The 23,084-nt window shown below is 38.2% G+C and overlaps 1 protein-coding gene across 3 annotated transcripts in view; it reads left to right on the top strand.

Annotated features, from left to right (window-relative positions):
- Positions 1-23,084, top strand: part of L3MBTL3 (L3MBTL histone methyl-lysine binding protein 3) — an 87,212-nt gene that overhangs the window by 40,995 nt on the left and 23,133 nt on the right. For all 3 annotated transcript variants that reach the window (XM_050894418.1, XM_050894420.1, XM_050894419.1), the window contains exons 10-16: positions 2,833-2,924; positions 3,477-3,628; positions 12,410-12,486; positions 13,916-14,001; positions 16,340-16,450; positions 18,052-18,166; positions 21,471-21,573. In XM_050894418.1, the coding sequence (XP_050750375.1) occupies positions 2,833-2,924; positions 3,477-3,628; positions 12,410-12,486; positions 13,916-14,001; positions 16,340-16,450; positions 18,052-18,166; positions 21,471-21,573 (736 nt within the window). The remainder of the gene's footprint in view (positions 1-2,832; positions 2,925-3,476; positions 3,629-12,409; positions 12,487-13,915; positions 14,002-16,339; positions 16,451-18,051; positions 18,167-21,470; positions 21,574-23,084) is intronic.

Genomic DNA, 23,084 nt, shown 5'->3' with positions numbered 1-23,084 from the left:
AGCCAAGAGGGCAAACGGCATCCCGGGGTGCATCAAACACAGTATAACCAGCTGGTCAAAAGAGGTGATTATCCTGCTGTATTCAGCGTTCGTGCGGCCTCACCTTGAATACTGTGTGCAGTTCTGGGCCCCACAATTTAAGAATGATGTGAAGGTCCTTGAATGCATCCAGAGGAGAACAACAAAGCTGGTGAAAGGGCTGGAAGGAATGTCCTGTGAGGAGCGGCTGAGGTCTCTGGGTTTGTCTAGTTTGGAGAAAAGGAGGCTGAGGGGCGACCTCATTGCTCTCTTACAGCTTCCTGAGGAGGGGACGTGGAGAGGGAGATGCTGATCTCTTCTCCCTGGTATCCAGTGATAGGATGCGTGGGAATGGTTCAAAGCTGTGCCAGGGGAGGTTTAGACCGGACATTAGGAAGCATTTCTTTACCGAGAGGGTGGTCAAACACTGGAACAGGCTTCCTAGACAGGTGGTCGATGCCTCAGGCCTGTCAATGTTTAAGAGGCACTTGGACAATGCCCTTAATAACATGCTTTAACTTGGTCAGCCCTGAATTGGTGAGGCAGTTGGACTAGATGATGGTTGTAGGTCCCTTCCAACTGAAATAGTCTATTCTAGTCTACTTAACGAATTATGTAGTTCCAGTTAGCCTTCACATTATGTGTTTATAAATTGACTGGAAATTAATAAAGCCCATACTTTTAGTTAGTGAATACTGTTCTGTATCTACAGTGACTAAATCAAATTCGCCTTTGGTCCTTTTTTGAGAGATGAGGTAGGAGCTAGAGATTTTCCTTTCTCACTTGATGACTGGAAGACCCACGCTGTCCAGAAACTGTTTCACAATCTACTGAAACCAGTTTTTTTTTCCATGGACTTTGTCCCAGTACCAGTACCTGATCCCATCACACATGCAGTAGGTGGGAGTTTTGTGTTGTCGACTGTGAGCTTTGAGCTAGGTTTGAATATCCTCCAGAATTACAAAGGGAAAATAAAAGCCTTGATATCACATTCCTTTAAAAATTATTTCAACTGGTCTACAGCTATAGTGTATCAAGACAAGAAGCAATTGGAGTATAAAGAAAAGTATCATTGTTTGGACTTGGAGGTTAATTTATGTTAGCTGGTATTTCAAATGAAAACTGAGAAAGTCAGATGTGGAGAAGGTGAAGTTAAAGGATTCTTTACTTGTGGTTCCTTGGAAAATATGAGCTTCTCAGAAAGTTAAGAGCTGTTGTCTGTGGCGTAACTGAGTAACACTTCAACTAGTCAAGAGGTGACACATTTCAGTAGTTAAGGCAATCACTCACTGAAATTGCTGGTGGTTTTGGTCTTGTTTTACTGGATTGTAACGTATAGACTAATATAGATGTTCCTATAACTATTATTTAACAGGCAAATAAAGGAGAAAGGCTATTTGCTTACAACTCAGCATTGTTTTATAGATTAGAAGTACAAATGGTTTCTTGTGAATTGTTTTATGCAGTTTATGAATTATTTTATTTTTTCTCTAGGAAACTAGAAGAGGCAAACTGTCAACAGAAATCTAGATTTCTTTCCAAGTGCTGTATGCATAGAGTATAAAATGCGGAAAGCCCATGGAGGGGACAGTTTACACTGTAAATGCATAAGGGGTCCTGGGGCGTTGATGGTGTAAGCAACTATTTTGATATAACATAGGGAGTTTGTTGGTCATGCTGTATTAGTGGTCATGCTGTATTAGTGATAGCCTGAGGATGTAGTAGGGTCAAGTCTGTAGGAGGAAGGAATTTTTTTTATTAGGCAGACTGGCATAGTGGGAAGAGCTTTGGGGCCTGTAGGCCCTTTGCTGTTTCTGAAGTAGTAGCAACAGACTGAAAAGCAGCCGGAGAGCACTTGCCCTGAGCTTGTTGGTTGCGTGTGTGTCAGTCAGACCACCAAAGGGAAGTTAGCTGATACCTGCGAGGCAGAGAGGTGGTAAGGTGCGGTTTTCTTGGGGAGAGACAGAGAGGTGACTTGCAGCCTGTGCCGCTGGGAGAGGTTTGTTCAAAGGGAGGGAGATTATAGTATAAAACTGGTATCTTACTGAGACTGATTTTTGATACGTGGTAGAATTATGGATTGTAGTTTCTAGGGTCCCCCTAGATTCTTCCCCTTGAGGACCTTCAGTTCCCTTGACGGCCAGGACTGCGAGGTCGGAGATGGGGGTAGAGCAGTCATTTTGTAAGAAATGCTCCCCCGCTTGTTTTGAAGGTGAAATTGAAACTGAGCTGAAATCTCCTGAGTTCTTGCCTAGTGCTTTATTTATATGACTATTCTTCCTCCCAGATGAAAATTAGGAACAGTTCAAATGTCAGTCCTAGCCAACTATAAGAAACTAATAATGTGCAGCTCAAGAAAGCAGAATATTTTGCTCAGTTAGTGTAAAGAAAGCTTGACATTTTGGTAAGGAAGCTCAGCCAGCCCTAAATAAAGAACATGATTCCTCTTTGTAATACCAGATGCCCAAATAAGAATAGAAAAGCTTCATCAACTTTCTTTTGAACTCTATAAGCTCCTCTAAAGTGTGTCCTGCTAAAATTTCTAGTAGTCCAAACCAGTGCTCCCTCAGAGACTCATTGAGTTCATATTGGGGTAGAATTAATAAGTAGTTTTAAAGTAAATTTTGCCAGTGTAGTTTATATAAAATTAGAATAAATAGTTAACAGTGGATAATCTTCTCAGTTTTGAAGTTGTAAGAAACAGTTCAGAACTGGATGGAAAAAATAATTTCATCAGTTACGGTCAAATCACCTGCATGCACCTTGTGTCTCATGCCTATCATTTCTTGCCCTTCTTTTATGACCCTCATTTAGGATATAAGGAAGAAGAATTCAGCTGGCCTTCATACCTAAAGGCATGCAAGGCTCAAGCTGCTCCTAAATCACTGTTTGAAAACCAGAATGCAGTAAGTACTCACTTGTTACTAATGGTGTGAAAAGTTGCTAGTATGCTCATGTGTGTGGTAGAGACTCACAGCACATTTCAGTGATGGCAGACTTGAGACCTGAAATTTAAGACAGAAACGTTTACAACAAATTCAATAACAATCTCCAGTTCACCTCTGCAATTCTGATTGATTAATTTTTTACTAATCTATTTAAACATCTGATCTGGCATATTCAGAAATGGTATATTAAATGAAATTTAAGACTTGTTATTAGTACTGTGTCTCGCACCATAATGTTGTGGAACAAGCATGGTCTTTCAGAGAGAGTATCTAAGACAGAGTTAAAACGAACGCATTTATTTTTAGCAGCATGTTTAGGGCTTTTTTATTCCATAAACCACGAATCTCTGTGTTTGAGCATCTCTCATGTCAGCTAATTAGGCTGCTGCCACTCTGTTGGGGCAGCTAATCGGGGAACTTAGAAATGACATGAATATATTGATTGTGGACACTGGGGAGATTTCTGGATTTATAGTATTTATCTTCAATTAAATGTCTTTCTCCTTGTAGACAGTGATTCCATCGGGATTTCGAGTGGGGATGAAGCTGGAAGCTGTAGACAAGAAGAACCCAACTTTCATTTGTGTTGCTACGGTAACAGACATGGTGGACAATCGTTTTCTGGTTCATTTTGACAACTGGGATGAGAGTTACGACTACTGGTATGACGTTTTTGTTTTGTATCCTAGTGAGACGTATCAGAAATGTGTTAGCTTTAAGCACTATTTTCTGTGATACTTTCCAGACTGTCGATACAGTTACCATACCAACTTTTGCTAGATTTGTAATCATGGCCACCAAAGTATGTCTCAGTGGCAGACTGGAGGGATCAAATTTCCCATGTTAGGTTGCAAATAAAAAATTTCGAGATTGTGCTAAATGAGTGTTCATGTGTGCTGCTACTTCTGGAGTTGTGGATTAATTTCTCATTTCAATTACATAGTATCTCTGAGGTTGATATCTTTAGTGAAGAATACACACCGTGATAATGTGACTGATTGTACTTGGAATTAGGTTTACATATAGTTGTAAACTGAAAGAAAGGCTGCATCTTTTCATAAGGTTCTTGATCCACTTAGGTTGTTCAGACCAAACCTTAGCCATCTTCTGTAAGGCATCAGGAGAGCAGCAAAACCTGGTTTTAGTCTTTTGTGTTCTACATTCCTCTGAAAATTGGGAACCTGCTATCCTAACCTGTGTTAGAGATGACCTTTCTGCATGTTGTACAGTGGGGGGCCTTTGTGTATCTATACAGAAAAGTCAGTGGATTGAGCAGGACATACTATGAGCATAAAGATACTGAAGGAAATTCAGGCTTTTGCTGTCACAGTGCAGGTTTGTATTTACACTTGCATCTTCTTTTGGCAGATCATTTAGAGCAAAGTAATATACCTTACATTCTTTGAAGAGTAAGTTACTTCAGAACAGCTAGAGTATTGTAAGCCTACGTCTTGGGTTTGGCAGCGGCAACTTAATTGTATAGCTGAGCCTGTAAAAATAAATGAAGAAAGTTTTCTTCGTCTGTATTTGATGACTGCTTAGGCACTACATCAATGAGAATGACGTGAAACTACTATGTAACTTCAAAACTTGTGAGTCCATCTCTTGAAATAATAATTGTATGGGCTACGTGACGGATAAGCTGTAGGAGAACTAAATTATTGAAGCAGTGGTGAACAGGCATTTCAGTGAAGTCAAGAACTGAATATCAAGGTAATAGGCCATATGAGTCAAAGACCAGAAAGATTAGTGATTATCTCCATGAAGAAGTAACACAGAACATACATTTCCTCTACAAAGCAGCAGGAAACTGGGGACTGGGAACAGGTATTCTGAATTTCCTGATATTTGAATGCTCACTAATAACAGTTATGCCATTAATTAATAATGAAAACAGCAGTTAGGCAAGGCTTTTAGGGCAAACACAATGCAATATAACCTGTAGTTTGTCAGAGGTAGCATAGGTATCTCTAAAACATTGCACTGTGTATAGCAGACATACACTGAATTTCAGGCTTGTTAATATTCCCATGTCAACAGGAATTTTTTCCACCAATCTTCTCAGAAGAGGGAAAAGCAGTTTTTAAGTAAATAACCAGGCTTTACATTTTTGCAGTCATAGTATTCTGAAGCAGATTTTCTTAATTTCATATGTAGAATACATAAAATAATACCTTCTTAAAGGATAAGGGAAAATTGAAGTGGAAAACGTATAGGTGTTTGAGAAATCAGTGGAGCTGTATTTATACTCAAGCCAAGCTGAAGATTGTTCTTTTGGTGAAATCGTAAAGTACCTTTCTGGGAGGAGCAAGAAGATGCTGCCGGAAATACTGTGCATGGAAATTAAATTCTGAGTGTCATGACCTACCTCTCTGCATTGCTGTGATTGAGAATGGGAGTGAATAGAGGAGGAAGGAAAGAAAATGGGAGAAAAGAACAGTAAATGAAAATAGCAGTGGAATGTCCGACGAAAAGAGAGCCTGAAATGCATCCTGAATGCATCCCACTTACATTTTTAATTTTAGATACCAGGTTTTTAGGGGCCTTAAAATATCTTAGGTGCATAAGTTTCACATTTACCAACTGGTGTCTGTAACTAAAAATGAAAAGTTCCATTGGGATTACCCAGAGCGGAGCCTCACAGTTTCCCTGTGCCTGCGTCCAAGTTTCAATCAGAATAATAATGAAGGAGAAATGATGTATTTAGTGTATGTAGTTGATTATTTTCAAACAAGTACCTTTTTTTTTTTCTGTATACCTTCTGTGATTTAGGTAGAGTAGATTGAACTTTTTCATTGAGGTTAAAAATTCTTTCCTCTTCTTGGATAGCTAAAAGACAGTTGACTGATTTTACTGGACTTCAGGCAACAAAAATCTATTACCGTCACCTAAGCTTTTTTAGGCTTCAGGCTTTCAGCCTGAAGATACTCTTCCTGATTTTTCCCTGAGCATTAGGAAATACCTTAATGATTGAAAATAAGTACCCTAGCTAGAATTGGTCATTACTACAGCTCTTTAATGCATGGTGGTGATACTTTCAGTGTATTACAAATCCCATTAAATTGTGCTTTGGCAGTGGCTTTTAGAGGGAAGAAAAGTGAAGAAAATTGACAAATTTAAGACTTTCCTTCATGAAGGAGAATTTTGACCTATACTACACAAACCATTAGGTCCTTTCCATCTGTCCAGTCTTTTTTGATGAAGCAACTAATACTTCTTTGAGAGCCAAAGACATTCCCTCTGAGTGGAATTTCCGAATTTTCTTAAGGTTGACTGGATCTGGAAATAGCATTTGGGAATCTTTGGGGATGTCTGAACTACGAATTAACTACAGGTCCACGCTGGCTTTCAGTTCTCCATTCTCTTGCATCTGTTCTGCTTACACACAGATTTACGTCGCCTCAGCTTCCTAATTTTTTTGTGACCAAACCCAAACACAGCCAGAGCTTGCGCAGGAGGTGAAGCTGTGCTAGCTTGTTGCCGCTTGCCCACAGGAGAGATGGAGCGATGGCAGCACTGGACGTGCTGCAGCCCAAACTCACTGAGTCAAAGGGCTCTGGCTGCCCTCATCCACAGCTTGGTCTGAACTTCCCCTGCAGAGAAGGTGCTACAGTCAGCTTTTGGGATCAGCTTACCAGGAGTGTGAGAAAATACAGTGTCCCATGCTACACTCACCTGTCCGTCTTGCATAGAAAAAACGATTCTAAAGCGCCTCATGAAGACAAATCAACTTTTGATTTTCTGAACCATTTTCTGATCTGTATGAGTTCTGGAACAGACTGGATTTTGGTGTGAGCCTAAATAAGAGGCCAGTTCTGCTCTCCACCAGCATCTGCTACTTTGCTAATAGCCAAGTCCTTAAAAGTTGTACTCTGCTTGTTTTGTTTTTGAGATAATTAACTTTGCTCCACTCTCTCTTTGAAAGAAACAGTCTTTTTGAAGGGGTTATATTACGCCAAAAAGAAGATAAAACAATCTTAAAGAACAATGAGTCACAGTGCATGCTTTTAACTATTTAAATGAATAATGGACCAGTATCTGACCCTAAAGCTCTAAAATTTCATGCAAATCACCATGCAGCTGTCTTATCAGACTTTAAATAGAAAATATGGTAATGTGGCTTGCTATACCACCTCTGGACGCATACCATAACTTCATGGGCCATGTTTTGGGAAGTCCTGTCCTAAATTAATACCAGCTTTACACTTGTCAATGATGAAGTATTCTCACTTATGCACTAGATGGGGCTGCAGGATGGTTTCTGTGTTTTTCTTTCTTTTTTTTTCTTCTTTTTTTATGCACGGTTATATGACTGACATCTCACAATCAAGAAGTTGTATAAGTAGCATTCTTGAGGGCATATTATTATTTATGGGTATAATGCATGTGTGTATGAGTGGTTTTTTTATAGATAGCATTTTCATTACAGATTGCATCTACATTTAATAAGTGAAAATCAAAATACCAAAAGGTTTGTTTTCCCAAAAGGGAAAGTCAGAAATTATTTCAAAACAGAAAATGAGTATAACACATACAGCTTATTTTAAAGAAAATGCCAATGGCTAAATAAAAACTCTGTCCAGATCTTCAGGTGGAGACCCAATGGGAAACTATTTTTCTAAGATATTTGATTATTCATTTTTTTAACAGTGAGCATTACCATCCATCTCTCTTGATCTGAATTTAATATGCTGTGTATATGAAACAGATTTTGGGGAAAAATTAACAGGACAGCCGAAAGTGACCAATAGCAAAATACTACGTCTTCTTCCATATCTGAGTCTCCTGTTGGGACATGCTCTCCTGCCGTGAGTTAAGGACTGTTGAACTGCACACGTGTTCCTTTCACACAGAGTGATGCACACGCCAGGGGCTCACGCTGCCAGCTGCCCTTGGCTTTCCTTATTGCAGAACTTCCTCCTGGCCTTTTACATCACGTAGCTCTTCCCTGCTTTGACATCTTTTCTAAGATGTAGTTAAGCTGTCTGTAACTCAGCGGAGCTGCTGTTTGGTCTGTCCCTCTGCGTGGTTCTCTTACGGGTTCAGCTGGCATGCTCTGCTGCTTTTGGCTCCGCTTCAGCTTCCTGGATTAGCTGAAGTGTCCAGTATGGAAAATAGATGTCTTTTTCTGTCTGCATATTCTCACACAACAGAAAGAATGGATCACAAGTGGCACGAATTGTGTGGAAATTATAATCTTGCTTGATTAGTTGAGCGTGCGTGTGTCACCACTCCACTGCTTGGTGGAAGGTGGTGGTGCTCTGCTGCGATCCAGGGGTAGATAGGTTTGGAGGTGCAAAATTCTTCAGCTCCTGCTAGTGGTGGTAACCTTTTTTGGCCTAGCAAGCAGCCTCACAATTCATGGATCATCATGTTTTATGAAGCGCGTGAGCCGGGTGATCTGCCTTCTGTTTTGGGACAAAGGAGATAAAACACTGTGGGCCACGGCAAATTGATTGTGAAAAGTCAGAGTAGCCTTTCGCATTCCAGCTAACAAGTCTTGGGCTTAGTCTGATAGGCTGTTGTTGTTCTTCCGAACCTGATAATATGTCCATGAAATAACACACATTAAAGCATAGTAGTTTTACTTTAAATTGTTTGTGACTTTTACTGATCTCTACTTTTTATTGTTAAATGGACTGTTAGAAGCTAAAAGTCTGTGTGAAATCAGTAGGTAAAGATGGACTGTATGACCTGGTTTTGCTGGAACAGGGATAGTTTTTTTTTTCCTGAGGCCACCATGGTTACAGAAGTTTCTTACGGCTCATCTGTAATGACTCGGGTTTTCTTTTAAAGCAAATAAAAATGTTGTGGATGTTTTATAGTGCTATTTTGCAGTGCTGTGGCGTGTAGCACTCGTTCCACGTTTGTTCCTATTGCTGTAATGTCAGAGCATCTTCCAGGAGCGCATCTTTCATTGTGACATACCTTGGTCACTTGCTTCTTCTTGAATATTCAAGGCAAGAAGTGTGTGCAGTGGCATTTGCTTTTCAGAATTTTATAAAAATGTATGTTCAAACTATGCTTGAAAAAGCAAAACGGAACAAATGCATTTAGAAGGTTTGTCCTGGTAAGTGTTTTTACATGTCTACCTTATTATTTTAAGTGTAATACTGATAATACCATAGTGACTCATGAGCATGGGTCTTGTTCCCAAATTTAACTCAGGACACTTTTGAAAATAATTTGTGGACTTTACTCCAAAACATTTCAGGAAGAGGATATGTCCTTCCAGTGCAGAAGGGTACCTCATCCATGTAACATTCTTCCATGTAAAACTCCAGCTTGAGAGGGACAGAAAAGAGAAGTGCTGCCTCACTTGCTCGTTAGCTTCTCTTCACAGTTACTGTAAAGAGAAAGGAAGAGGACAGAGGGAGCATGAAGCAATCACCTTTTCTCTGGTTTGTTTGGGGCAAAGCATTTCTAGGAGTCAGATGCTGAGTTTCAACAGTGCAAAATTATCACAAAAGTCCTTTTGCTTCCTTTTATTAATGGCACCTTCAGTGATTTAGAGAGTACCTGGTGTGATACTATAAATACTAAATGCATACAGTACAGCTTTATATATTGTAGTGGGTATTCTTGAAGTGAGTTGAATCCTTGGCTATTGTCAGAGCCATTACAGAGTCTATCAAAGGTAGGTTATATCTGCTAGAAATTGATCTGTTTGGCATCATTACAAAGAAATACTAGCAGAGCTGTTTCATACGTAAAGCCACAAGATAATTGTAGTAGGTTGGCCAATATTTTTCATCATTAGTGTTTGACTCTTTTTAGGTAGAAGGCTAGAGGAGTGCTTGTTGTGAGACAATGCTTCTGAGACACCCAACCTGCATTTCTGTTGGTGAAGTACATCCATACTGAATTTTAGACGTCATGTAAAATTACTTTTCAGATTTAAAAAAAAAAATGGTGTTATTCTATGTATTCTAAATACGATGTGCTCCTTTGTTTTTCTTTTATGCAGCACACATTCAAAACTGCAATGTGGTAGTAGCCCAGGGTTCAGTCTACAGTCTTTTCTGTGCTGTGTTTCCTTTTGCAATCCTTAAAACATGTTTGTGTTCAAGATCTGCAGACCTAGCATTTTGATCTAAGCCTTAAGACTTTAGGGTACCTGCTAATTTACCTTCAACTTCTTTTTCTGTCATGCACAGTTCATTGCACCCTCTTAGGTATTACAGATTATCAACGTGATATTTTTTAAAAAATATAAATTAGTACTGCTAATTAAGGGAATTTAATTAATATGAACTTCCAGCATGCTAATACTTTCTGGGTAGATACAGATAATGATTATTTTATAACAATCACAGAGAGCAGACCCACTGTTCAGGTATTTTGCATTACTAACTCTTGAGCTGAGGGGAAAAGAGAAAATGCATGTTACTGTCCAGCCTAACGGTTGAGACATTGACTTCAGAGAGGGATTAAATAGAAGCTGGATCACAATGAGTGTTCCAGTATTTTATGCAATGATTATTGTATATGAAGTACATGTTTTCATGCATGGATGCTCTCTGCTTGTCTTCTTTTCTCATTAAATATTTGAGGAGTCTTTGGAAAGCAGCATTCCTTCAGCAGGAGGGAGAGAGGGTGTTTCTATCTAGACTACCACTTGGCTACTTAAGCTTGGTTTCTTGATTGCTCCCTGGGGCACGGGGAATGAAGGCCTTAGCTACTTCAGCTTACTCAGGCTGCAGTTTGTTGGCCTTGGTGGGTCCTTGGAGTGAGTAAGGCACTGGGCTTGTGGCCACTGGAGAGATGGAAACGCTGATGGGATTCTCCAGAAGAGAGAGGGCACGTAGCTGGGAATATTTAATGTCAGCTACTGAAACACCTTTAGGGTTAGGAAATAGTGGAAGAGAGAGCTAGTGCGCTGTAATATTGGATTTATCTAACTAAAGAAGAAATTAGGTGGGACAGGCTCCTAAGAGAAGTGAGGTCCCTAAGGACAGATCTACATGGGAGTTACATGGTTATATATGAGTTTCCACCAAAATAGAGGCAAACAGTATGTTCACACGGCGTAGTGCAGTGCCATGCAGAATAATGCTAGCTTTTTGTGTCAGCATGATGTTCCTTAGTCACCCTGATTACATAAGTACTATCTACTTCATTAAAAAGCACTGTGAATTGTTCAGCCAACTCAAAAACAATCATGAAGTATCAATGCAGACATAGGGATCGTGCATGTTTCATAGCAGAGTCTGATGGCTTTTTACTTTTCCTGTAGATCAGTCTTACTTTTTGCCTTTCCTAATAATATTGAGTAATAATATAATAATTATAGTATGACTATATACATTATATATTATATAAACTGTAAGTTATATTGTACTTAATGTATTATGTTATGAAATAATAATATAACAATATGTAATAAAATTATATGGTTCTATATATAATAATTTAATAATACTGAATGTTTAAACAGTTTTTCTCTCATCTGCTTTTATATCAATGTTTTTGCAGTGTGTGTGATTTTTTTTGTATTGCTAACAGAATTTGATAGCCAGCGCCCACTGCTGCTTTCTTCTAAGCACGATGTAACTGAACCAGTGAGCACAGTGAGAGCGATCTCTCCTTGCTTCAGACAGATGCCAGCACATGTCAAGTGTAGCTCACCCTGCCTCTGTTAGTCTTCTGTGGTTCCTGTGGCGTGCCACAGGCAACAGCATTAGTGCAAAATTTGATGCACGTGACAGAAAATATGGGAAGTTCTTAGTCCCTTGAGTAAGAGAGTTTGATCAGCTTTTTTAGGGCGATTTGCAGTCTTGGATCACTGATTAGTTCTGGATTCTTTCAGGCAGTTTGGGGCCTAGAACGCTGTTTTATTCTTTTTTGCTGACAGTTTTTCTCAGACGTACTTTGCTTATGTGCTGCTGGGTTATAATGGCGTGTTTATGGCTCCATTCAAACCACTCAGAATCTGGTTTTGAATTTTTACTTGTTATTGACAGTGCATTGCAGTTATCCATGATTTTCTAATCTGCCTCTAGGTGCAACTTGGATCATTAATCAAGGCCTTTAAGCTTTTGGTTTAAAGTTTCGGTCTTGGCATTGCAAAACCCTGTCTGTCTTTGATGGGATTACTGTGTTCTTGCAACCAGCCAACATGTTTCTACCAAGAGTCTCTATATGTGAATTTTTCAGGTCCAGCATTATAGCTTCTCAATGGAGATCTACCACTGACTTAAAGGACTTGAGTTTTTGATCTTACAGTGAAATTGTAAATAAAGCCTTATGCTTGTTTAGGCGGTAACAAGTCTGTGTTAAATGCGTTCATATCTTCAGGTTATGTTTGCAGTTTAAGTGTAAGTTGAAGGTGTCATAGGTTATTTGGAATTTGTTAAATCTTTTTTGTATGTCTTGTTTTCTAAGCATAATAGTATGTCTGAAGAACTGCATTATCAATCCCCTTTTTTCTCCCCCTCCTCCAGGTGTGAGGCAGCTAGCCCACATATTCATCCTGTTGGATGGTGTAAAGAACATAAAAGAACTCTCATCACCCCACCAGGTTTGTATCTTATTACACATCTGAAAGATTTAAGGAGGTTATAGTCAGCTAGCAGCATTAAAACTTACAATAAGCTTATTGTTACCTCTCCTGAATTTTTCTTTCTGTAAGTAAGAATTGGTATTTGGGGAGTTCTAAATTTTTTACAGGACATAGTATATTGGAAGTAGAAGTATAACAGACATTAGGTATTAAGTATGCGCATGTATGATGCTTTAGTAAAGAGACATCTATCCACAAAAGATACCCCTTAAAATCTGAACAAGTTTGTATTTTTGGCTGAATGTATTCACTTATTCTAAGACTCGCATTGTGAAAATGCTGATAAAACAAATTCCAGGTATGTGAGATTGTTGCATAAGAAAAACATCTTCATGTGAACTAAATATGCAAGATAATGGATTGATGAGAAGATTGCCTTACATGATCAAGGAATCAAACTTGTAAGGGCTCTTTGGAAGGGAGGAAAACACAATGAGAGAGACAATACAGAAGAGTGAAAGTGTATTCATTAGTACGAAATGTAAGACCACCACTGTTTTTCAGGACTGTTGTGTATGGCTGGATGGTCTAAATGCCCTGTTGCAGAAACTGCCATCCATGGTCTGAGAACACAGAAAATTTAATTGATTAAAATCAACTTTGACAGAAATCCTAATAGCCAACAATCTTGAAAAGTCGTAAGCAATCTGTCTGTCAGGAGGTTAATTACAGCCTATTATTAAGCGAAATCCCTTTTAAAACAAATCAGAACTGGTTTCGTTCTGTTCTAGATTATGAATCATAATGTTTAAACTTCAAGTTAAACTTCTAGTGCAGAGTAAAGGCGAAGGACAGGCACTGCCTTTTCTTTAAGAGCAAAGCTGTCTTTGTGTTTCTTGCATAAAGTGTTTGTAAACATGACACTTTCTGAGAAAGGCAACATCTTCTTTGATGATCTCTGTAAATTATTCTTATAGTAAATGTCCAGGCTATTTTTTTAGAAATTTAGTTAAAACAAATTCACTAAAAGAATAGCAAGCAGTCAGGTGTGCTCTAATGTGGTACAAAGCTATCACTGATTAGATTGTGTTTGCCAGTAAATTAATGTTTATAAAACACAGGATTAGGCTTATAATACTTGAATGAATTTCTTGAATTAAGTGGACAGATTTTTCCAGTCCACATTATTTATATTCTCATATCCAAAGCAATTGTGACTTTTTCTGCTAGCTACTCAGTATTGTATATGAGAAGATTGTTGGGTTTTTTAACCTACATGGTGAATGTATCAGAGACAATTTAGAATAGCCTTTCTTGTAATTATTTTATAAATCTGAAGCATAAATCAGAACAGTATTGTAAAAGTGTTAGGCATTCTGTCAAATAGACATCAGTTTTATTTTTTGCACTGCTAAGTTTAATTTTGCTCATATTTCTTCTGTGCCAGATTATCCACACGCTAAGCATTTTTCTTGGGAGAAGTATTTGGAAGAAACCAGTTCATTACCTGCACCTGCAAGGGCTTTTAAAGTGGTGAGAAAATGCTTATATTTTTTTCATGCTTTTAAGTGCATATAATTAACTAGTTTAAGAAGAGAATAGATATATGGTGTTCCTATGTTTCCAAATGTATCCAGTTAATTAGTTGCATAATAGGTGGTTTATTTCTATGCAAGTTTGCAGTTCATTGTTAGAAATTAGATAATTATTATTATAAATCACTATTACTTTATTATTTTAATCATTATAAATGGGATTAAATGCTACAAAATATTACTAATGAATGTAATTTGCTATGGGAAATTACTGCCTAGTTATTAGAAATAATGAGATAGCTACTGGGTCATCATAACATATTTTGAACATATGTATTTCTATCCATACATTTTAAATGGCGCAATAAATACAGTGAGAATGTAAAAATTATTGTAGGAGGTCAGTCTGATTGCCCATCTAGTCCATTGTCTCTGGCAGCAGCCAAGAGAGAGTTTATATTTAATACCCTTCAGTAGAGTTTTTCTTCTGCGAGCCTGTGACTAGGACACATGGGCAGCATCCACAGGTAGCTCCTCAGCTTAACTATGGTGTTTGTGCGCAACATCCTTTTCTTTTAGCTTCATACTTGCTCGTTTCTTTCAGTAACACCCATCTTTCTTGAGCTGTTAGGATTTCAGTGAGGAAAGTGGACTGGTCAGTAATGCAGAAAGGATTGCTGTTAGGAGCCAGCATCAGATGGCTGGTAGCTCCCAGCCCCTTGTCTCACAGCGCGCTGAAGCTGGTTTGCCTCGGCTTTTCAGATTAGGGTCACTAATTCTGAATAACACTTTGCTAAGAGCTGGATTAACAAAAGCAGAAATGTAGTTCTTATAGCAGTTTCTGTGGTCAGTAGATCACCAGAGTTTATTACTGACCTGCAGTTTATCACTGCAAAATGCGTCTGGCTTAATAACGTGGCTCAATCTTACGTTCTCAGCAACAATACTCGGAGCAAGGATTAGGAAGGTATTTGGTTATATCTGAGAGGTATAGTCCTAGGCAAAACAGTGGAGGGCTGGGACCTTGACTACATCAAGCTAAAAGCAAACATTTTCTTTTTCTCTCAGAGCATCCATGTTTTAATTTCTCCCCCTGGGGTTCAGGGAGCAGCCACCCCGGAGGGCTCAGTGGTGGGAATGCCCCACCAGTGGCCCGCAGGGTCCGGCTGGCTGTGTCTGCATCGTGAAACTGAAAAGGACGTGCCACAAGCATGCAGGCATTGACAACATTAAACTGGGAGAGTGCTAGCTGGCATGGCTCAACACTGTTCCAGAAACCATACTAGCAGAGAGCGGCTGGGGATGGTGTAGGTCCCAAAAGGTAGCATAGACAAGGCCGTTTGGCTTTGAGGATGGAGGGGAAGGAGAGCTTAACTGCATGGGGGTCAGCTGTGCTCTGCCTTTTGGTTTCACAGCCAGAGAAAATCCCCTCCCTGCTTTCTGTACTAATATATGGTAACCATATTAATGCTAGTTGTGATAAACAATAAGAAAGCAGATTTAATGGGAATAAAATGCTGATTGTGTTGGACTTTGGGTGAAGTCTTCCTGAGACTGTCACACTATTTTATATTGTATTATGGGAGAAAATAGAGTTCTTAAGCTGCAGCTGAGGAAGAAGCACTGATGTTCTGGAAAGTCTTAGAGGGACAGATACGTAATTTTCCTAGAAATCTAAAATAAAAAACATAACATGTCTTGTGCATATGTTCCTTTAAAATGGAAATAATTTTTGCTTTAGATTTCATAGCTGTAGATGGCAAAGATAAAATCTGATGCTTCTAACAAAGACACCTTTTTTGCCAAAATAGTATTACACAACAGGTATTTGGTCCGGTTTGTTCTGAGTGAGTATTTACTGTTATACTGCGGATTAGTTATGTTTTCAGTAGGAAGCTGAAAAAGAGTGTTTGGTCCACAAAGCGAAAACACATACTAAAAAACACAAATATGTTTCCTGTAGACAATTTCATAGACATTTCAGGCTGCTGGTATGTAATACTTCATTCAATACTGCATTGAAACTGTTGGCCAAAATCTCTGGGAGAACTTTTCTAGAGAATTTAGGAAAAAACCCAACTGATTTAAAATAAGATCCCTACTTACTTGCTTGGAAGGCTTGAATGGAGAGCCTGGAATCCCGAAGTAGTTACTTTATTTCTCTAGTTTAATAACACTGGTTTGAATGACCTTTTTATGCTTGGATTTGTTGGAGGGGGAGGGCAGATTTGAGAAAATGAAAGCAGAAAGTTTGCTATGGATTTTATATACTTTACAATTGTGTGAGATTTTTGAGGTTTTCTTCTGTTTCACATAATGCTGCTGTTCTTTTCTAGAAACCTTCTCATGGCTTTCAGAAAAACATGAAACTTGAAGTGGTTGACAAGAGAAATCCAGTATTTATCAGAGTAGCAACTATTGTAGATACTGATGACTACAGAATAAAAGTAAGTTTCTCTGTCCTACCGTACTATTCTGCTTGAGTGACTGATGACTACTTTGTAAAACCAAAATCCTATAGTTGTAAAATTAAGCACAGGAAGAAATGAGTCACATTGCTGTGTCCAGCTAAGCTTTTCACTGATTAATATGCGTATAATTCCTTTGGAAGGGGTTGTTCTATTATGCTCTTAGTTACATTTGCTGACGTAGGTAGAGAGCAGAGTTGAATGTGTTCGAAAATTGCTTTGGGAATAGTTCATATAAAACAGTTGTCTATTCTATCAAGAAATGTGATGATTTAATATTAAGTGTCAAAGGGCTGCTGTGATATTTGTATTAGGGCCCATAAAATATTTGGCCTAGGTTAATTGAATCTGTCTCTATAAACTTCCAGGGAGAGGAGAGAGATATAAGGGAGATATAAAAAAAGAACCCTGATCTCTTGTGTCTTGTCAGTGACTTCTGCAATTCTGAAGTTTATATTAATTATGGACTTTAGATTGGATTAATCTCAGATAATGTATTTTTAAGAAACTGCAGTTTTTCAGAAGTTGTATACTCGATTTATTTTTCTTTTATTTTACAAAACCAGTTTACTCTCTGAAGCCCTTAACCGTTAAAAGGGCTAAGCATATTCCACATGTCCAGTTAGATGGATATGAAGGATAGTTGTGTTTGCAGTTTGTACAGATTTATTAGGCATACATGGTATTTCAAGCAGAAATGCAGCTGACATTTCATTTTGAATCTGAATTAACCAGTGGTAGGGAGTCATCAGAACTAATATCTTCACACCTACACATTTTCCATCTAAACTTTAAGCTGGTCATGCAAAAACCAAAACAAACAAAAAAAAACCCTCTCCAGTCTAATTTATTAAAATGACAGGATTTGTAGTTTCTAGGGTGGTAATTTGATTCTGTAGCATATGTTGAAAGAGCTCTGTATGTATCTGTGTGTATGTGCATCCACATGCACGCGTGAGAGATTTGAGCTATTTACTAGTACAGAGGTCAAGTAAGATGTGAAGATACTTAGCTTTCACCTGAAAAAAACGCATGTATAGCCCATACTGGTGATTTTCTGGGAAGTCACATACTTCATTTTCTCTTCAGTTTCAACTCCTTATCCTGTATAGTCTGATTTTAGTGAAATTGTTACTTGTATGTTGGGGGGGTTTGTTTGTTTTTTATGGATAAATGCCATTGTTTTAGGCCTTTGCTTACTGCTCTGCTATTATTAAATCCTGGTCAAACAGGAGATTAAAAGATGTTTGGAATTTTGGGGTTTTTTTGAGATGAAAAAGGCAGAAATTCATGCTTAATTTAAGTATTAATGTGAGAACTAAACTTGCCTGCTTTATTCCTGGGATTTGAGCCTGATAATGCAAGACATAGTAAACAACCGAATGACACCTCTCTCTCTACTTCAGTGAGAGTATGTCTGGGTGCAGAATCTAATGTACATGTATTTTCTGTGTAACATTGATAGTTCCCTTAAAGTGACTTCTCTAATGGACATGTCATTTTTAGAGATTACTTAGGGAAACTGATTTTATAGAGAATTTTTCTGATCTAAAATGTATTGTTCTCCTTTTTGATTTTAGGTCCATTTTGATGGCTGGGATAGTATTTATGATTATTGGACTGATGTAGATAGCCCTGATATCCATCCTGCAGGCTGGTGTACAAAAACCGGACACCCTCTTCAGCCCCCACTTAGTAAGAGAAATCACATTATAATGTAATGATGTTAAAAGGCACATGGACCGTGCTGTCTTCTTCCCTGCCAGTGCCGTCCAAGGAAGACTAGCAACTAGGATACGCAAAATAATGTAAATGTGACATTTAGTGCAAAATCAACAGTCAGTAATTAGTCAATTTTTAGTGGATAGCTTTATTGACTCTTACTGTAATGGAAATACAATGTTCTCTGTATGCATAAGAATGACAGTCAAAACCTGATGTAATGATAAAGATCTGTTGCGTAAAATCCTGGCCTTCTCGAAGCCAGTGATGAAACTGCTGTGGCACTCAGTAGGGATAGGATATCACTCTTAAAATCTTCTGTCCGCATCCTGTTAAAGGTTAGTATGCTTTTTAGCTCAAAGGAATCCAGACTGCACTGAGAAGGCACTCCTTTCAAACGCTGTGGCAAATCCTCAAAACCAGCTAACTTCCTTTTCTTCTTCAGCTGAGCAAAGAGGGGTTAATGGTGCCCACATTGAAGATAACTCTAACAGAAGCATGGTACCAATAATAATACTGTATTTACCAGCTTGCCCTCTCTGGGGATTTTGTTTTACTTGTTGAAGAAGTGGGAGGTCTGTCATAAATGAGACTGAAGGTTGCAGGGAGAAGAGACTTCTGTGGTAAAGGTATCCCTGCCTATGCCATTGTGTTTCTGGATAATGATAGTGAAATCACTTTAGCCAAACTTTGAACAGATGATTTTTAATTGAGTGCTCTTCTCTGGGATTGTTTTATATTGTGACTCTGAGGTATGGTTTGCACAAGTGCTGAGTGTTCACAGCTGTAACTGAGATCAGAAAGAGCTATGCTTGGAAAATAAGAAATGCTGAGCAATGCCAAGTACTCTGAAAAAATTAAATGTAAAATAACTGGGATAAGGCACACGCAGATTGTGTGAACGTGTTACCTGAAAATCTCTGTACCTCAATTGAGCGTCTTTAAAATGTCAAGAAGAAATGTTTCCTATCAAGAGCGTGATCAGAGTATATTCATTAGTTTTCTGAGCACTCCAGTGGTACAGTGATGAGTGCCTGTTAGGAAGTTAATCATTCTGCCTTCAAAGCAGAGTCTGAATAGAGTGCCGTAAGTGCCAAAGCAGAAAGTGAATAATGAGGAGAAGATAGGATGCTGCATATCTTCTTCTTAATCTGAGATGTGCATCCTGTGTACTGAATGAAGGAGCAGTCCAGTGGGAAAAAGTAGTCTGTGGCCACATAAATAAAAATTGTATCATGTGGCAAAAAAGCTGAATAAGGTTGCGACATTTCTATTACCTAAGATGGGGGGGGAGGTGGGGGGGGGGCGGAAATCTTAGCCTAGGTGGGAATATAGGATATGTAAGTTCATTTTGTTGGAGACATTAAAAGAAACAAAATACAGATGCCCATCACATACAACATGCCATCTCCTCTAGGTGGGTGGCGTAGGAGGCACTGTTCATCTTTTAGCATGTGAGTGGTGGAAGTGACTTTTTGATACTAGTTAAGCTACAAAAACAAAGATGGACAATGTGAAAGGAGGGAAAGTGCCTGTCCATTAAATAGAAAAAGAATAATTAACTGCGCAACTACTATTAAAATAGGATGATTACTGAATAATATATTCTTCCAACAATATGACTTTGTATTATTACCGTAGAATATGGTATAGAATATAGACTATTATAAAAATATTAATATTGTTTCCAAGTAAGTTAAAGTGCATTTCAAGTTTTGTGAAAGGATTTCAGAAGGAGGGAAGAAAGTATTTTGCAAGACACTATTTTTTCCTCAGTCAGTAAGATAGTCCTTTTAATGATGTGGTCCAGATCCCTGTCTTTAACACTAGAAGCTTTGTGTGAACACTGCATGATGTTAGCAATATTAGTCTAGAGCAGTCATCATAATGGTCTTGTGCTCCCAGTATTTATGTATTCGTAGTGTTTTCTCTTAAGATGTAATGAAGTCGTCATGATGGATTATGACCATTTTGATAGCAGTTAGGGAATTAAGAGCCATGTATTGGTGTTGATTTTAATATTGTTTCACAGTGATGCAAGCAACAGCTTCTTGCATAAATATGGACAGCCAGTTGCAGCTCTTTTAAATTACATTTTTAGAGAGTTTGAATTTAAGTGAAGAGAGAACATTTGTAGGGAGCTAGTTTTTGCAAAACCAGAGCATCAGTGAGGCAGGACTTCCCTTTACAAAAGCATCCCTCTTAAGTTACTCTTCCTCTGAGTCCACTAACTTGTTATGTTGTAGACATCAATTTTGCATAAAGGTAGAAAAGATAAAATTCTCTGTTCTCTCATCCATTACACCATTTTAAAGCCTATAGAAGTCTTTGGACTTCAGTGTAGTCATAGTGTTGTAACATTAGCGTAGGTGGAACATTTGTTAAAAAATGCTTTTGGACTGTCCTAATTATAGATGATAATTCTTCGTCTTTCATTATCCATCTGCGAGCAAGAATCTATCTTGCATCTAGGAAAACTTATTTAAGTAGAGCTTTTTATGTCAGTATTGTTATCTGTAGGGGGAGATACAAGTTCATATACTTTTCAAGTGAAACCAGTACTAGAGAGACAGCGCATATTTGCAGATGTGCAGGTGTTCTCAGTTTCATGTACTGGAGTAGGTCTGTCTCTCACTTGCTATGAAACTATGCGTTACATACTATGTTTGCTTGAGTGCCAAAGCTAGTTTTGACAGCTACATGCTTTAATGTCTCTGCAGGTGTCATTGTTACAGGTTGATGAAAATCAGATAGACACATAAATTCAGATAAGTAAAAATGTCAAAAATCTCCTGATGGCTTGTTCTTTTTAGTAGTATTTTCAGCCTTTGTTTTCACATCTTGTTCACTGGAAAACTTGAGCTAAAAGTGGAGAAGGTCATTACCCATTACAAACAGATTCCTGTCTTCAGGAACAGCAGGGTAACTTACTTTGTCTGTGCTCTTGCAAAACAACCAGGTTCCAACTACAGGTAGTTAATAGGAGAGAAATATGAAGTCATACAGTTCTTCCAAGATTTGCGTTCTTTATATAGATGTAGCTCTTCTGTAGAGATTTACTCACACAGAATGAAATTATTTCTCCAGTGGATTAGGTTGTTTGAATCTCCATCATGCTTTTGCAGAATGCATTTTTAAAGTACTTCAAAATTAGGTTTTGTTTACTTATTTCTTCTTCATGTTTACTATGATACTCTGGTATTCCTGTATATTTATATAACTTTTAAAGATTAAATACTTTTTTTTAATCTCACATGTAATTTCCCCTGACATGCAGGTCCCTTGGAATTGGTGGAAGCTTTAGAGCATGGAGGGTGTCCCACAGCAGGATGTAAAGGAGTTGGGCACATTAAAAGAGCAAGACATATCGGCCATCATAGGTACGTGCTATGAAACTGTAATTTTATTCTTTCAATTGAGTGATGTGTGCACATGGGTTTCTTTAATTGTTGTTCACAAGAAAACAGATTCAAGCTGGAAAAAAATATGAAATCTTGTAAACCTAAAAATGCAATGATTTCCGTTGCCATGGTGAGCATGCTGAAATAAACATTAGCAATCTGTAACTTCATTTCACCAGGGCGTGCCGAGATAAGATATGTCAAACATCATTTTTTGTCACAATTGATAGATTCAACTACTCTGTATTTTGTTCCTATGAGGATTCCTCAGCTTGCTGGTCGGATTGCAAAGTGTTACAGACAGATATGTATAAAGCAATAACTTTTGAACCTTTTGAAATATGAGGCCACTAATTTTATTATGGCTTGGATGTTTTTGTTCTGCTTGGTTGGTAGGGGTGAGGGTTTGCTTGTTGGCTTGGAAAAATGCTAAAAAGGAAATTCCAATTGACATATTCCCAAATGACAGCTGGAACAACTTGCCGTTTGTACCTAGTGTTTCTAAAGATGCTTTTGTTGAACACCTTCTGAAATATAATACAGAAATGTGGACATCCCAAGCTGTCCTAGAGGAGGGTTGACATAGGGAGAGCAGTAGCATGGGAGAATGGAATGGGGGACAGAGAGACAATGACAGAGTAAATGGGAAACATTTACTAAGTCAAATTTTTATTGGTTTTAAAATATTTGCAGTATGAGGTGAATCCTGAATATTTCATTAAGGGATATACAGTTAATGTAACACGTTAAGTTGAGAATTAAATATCATAAATTTCATCCTATTACCTTTTTGCAAATCAGCGCTTCCAGAAGTTTTCTTGGAATTTTTCCATTACACAGTCATACGATCCTTCAATGTCATATCACTTTGTGCCTTCTGCTCTCATATGGTTAGAGGATTGCTCTTTGGTTATTTGTCTATTCATGTTTTTAAAGTATATTATTAAACTACTGTGATCCAAGAGCTAGCTCTGCAATCTTTTAATGTTTTGGGTGGGAGAATTATGTCCTTTTGGCTAGAATTATGCTACAAAATTTTGATGATGTATCAGCACTGGTTGAAGTCCTGACTCATCCCTAACAAAGATACCTGCCAGCAGAACTCACTGTCTTGTTACATGTTTAGTGTTCAAAAGGCACCTTTTGCTGCAAGAAGTTCTTTCCTGTCTACAGCAGAGGCATTGTGTTTGTGGTGTTAGGAGGCAGAACAACTCGTGATACTAGTACAAGCTTTATCTCCAGGAAGAGATGTGGCTAGGTTACCTCCAGTGACAAAACCTGTTGCAGTATGAACTGTGGTGGTGGTGTCATGACTGTCTGTCATGACATATGCTGCACTGCTGTCTTTCAGATTATTCTCACCCTTTTCCTTTTGTCTTTTTCTGTCCATGTTTTTTTCTTTGATTTATTTTTTTCAGTTTTTCTACCTTCCCTTTTGAGAAGCTTTGTTGCACTCAGTCAGCAGGATAACTCCTTAAACAGTCAAGTTA

Source organism: Gymnogyps californianus, chromosome 3 (genome assembly GCF_018139145.2).
Source record: "Gymnogyps californianus isolate 813 chromosome 3, ASM1813914v2, whole genome shotgun sequence".
Taxonomy (NCBI): domain Eukaryota; kingdom Metazoa; phylum Chordata; class Aves; order Accipitriformes; family Cathartidae; genus Gymnogyps; species Gymnogyps californianus.
The sequence above is the reverse complement of the archived record's forward strand: the minus strand, read 5'-3'. Positions and strand labels throughout refer to the sequence as shown.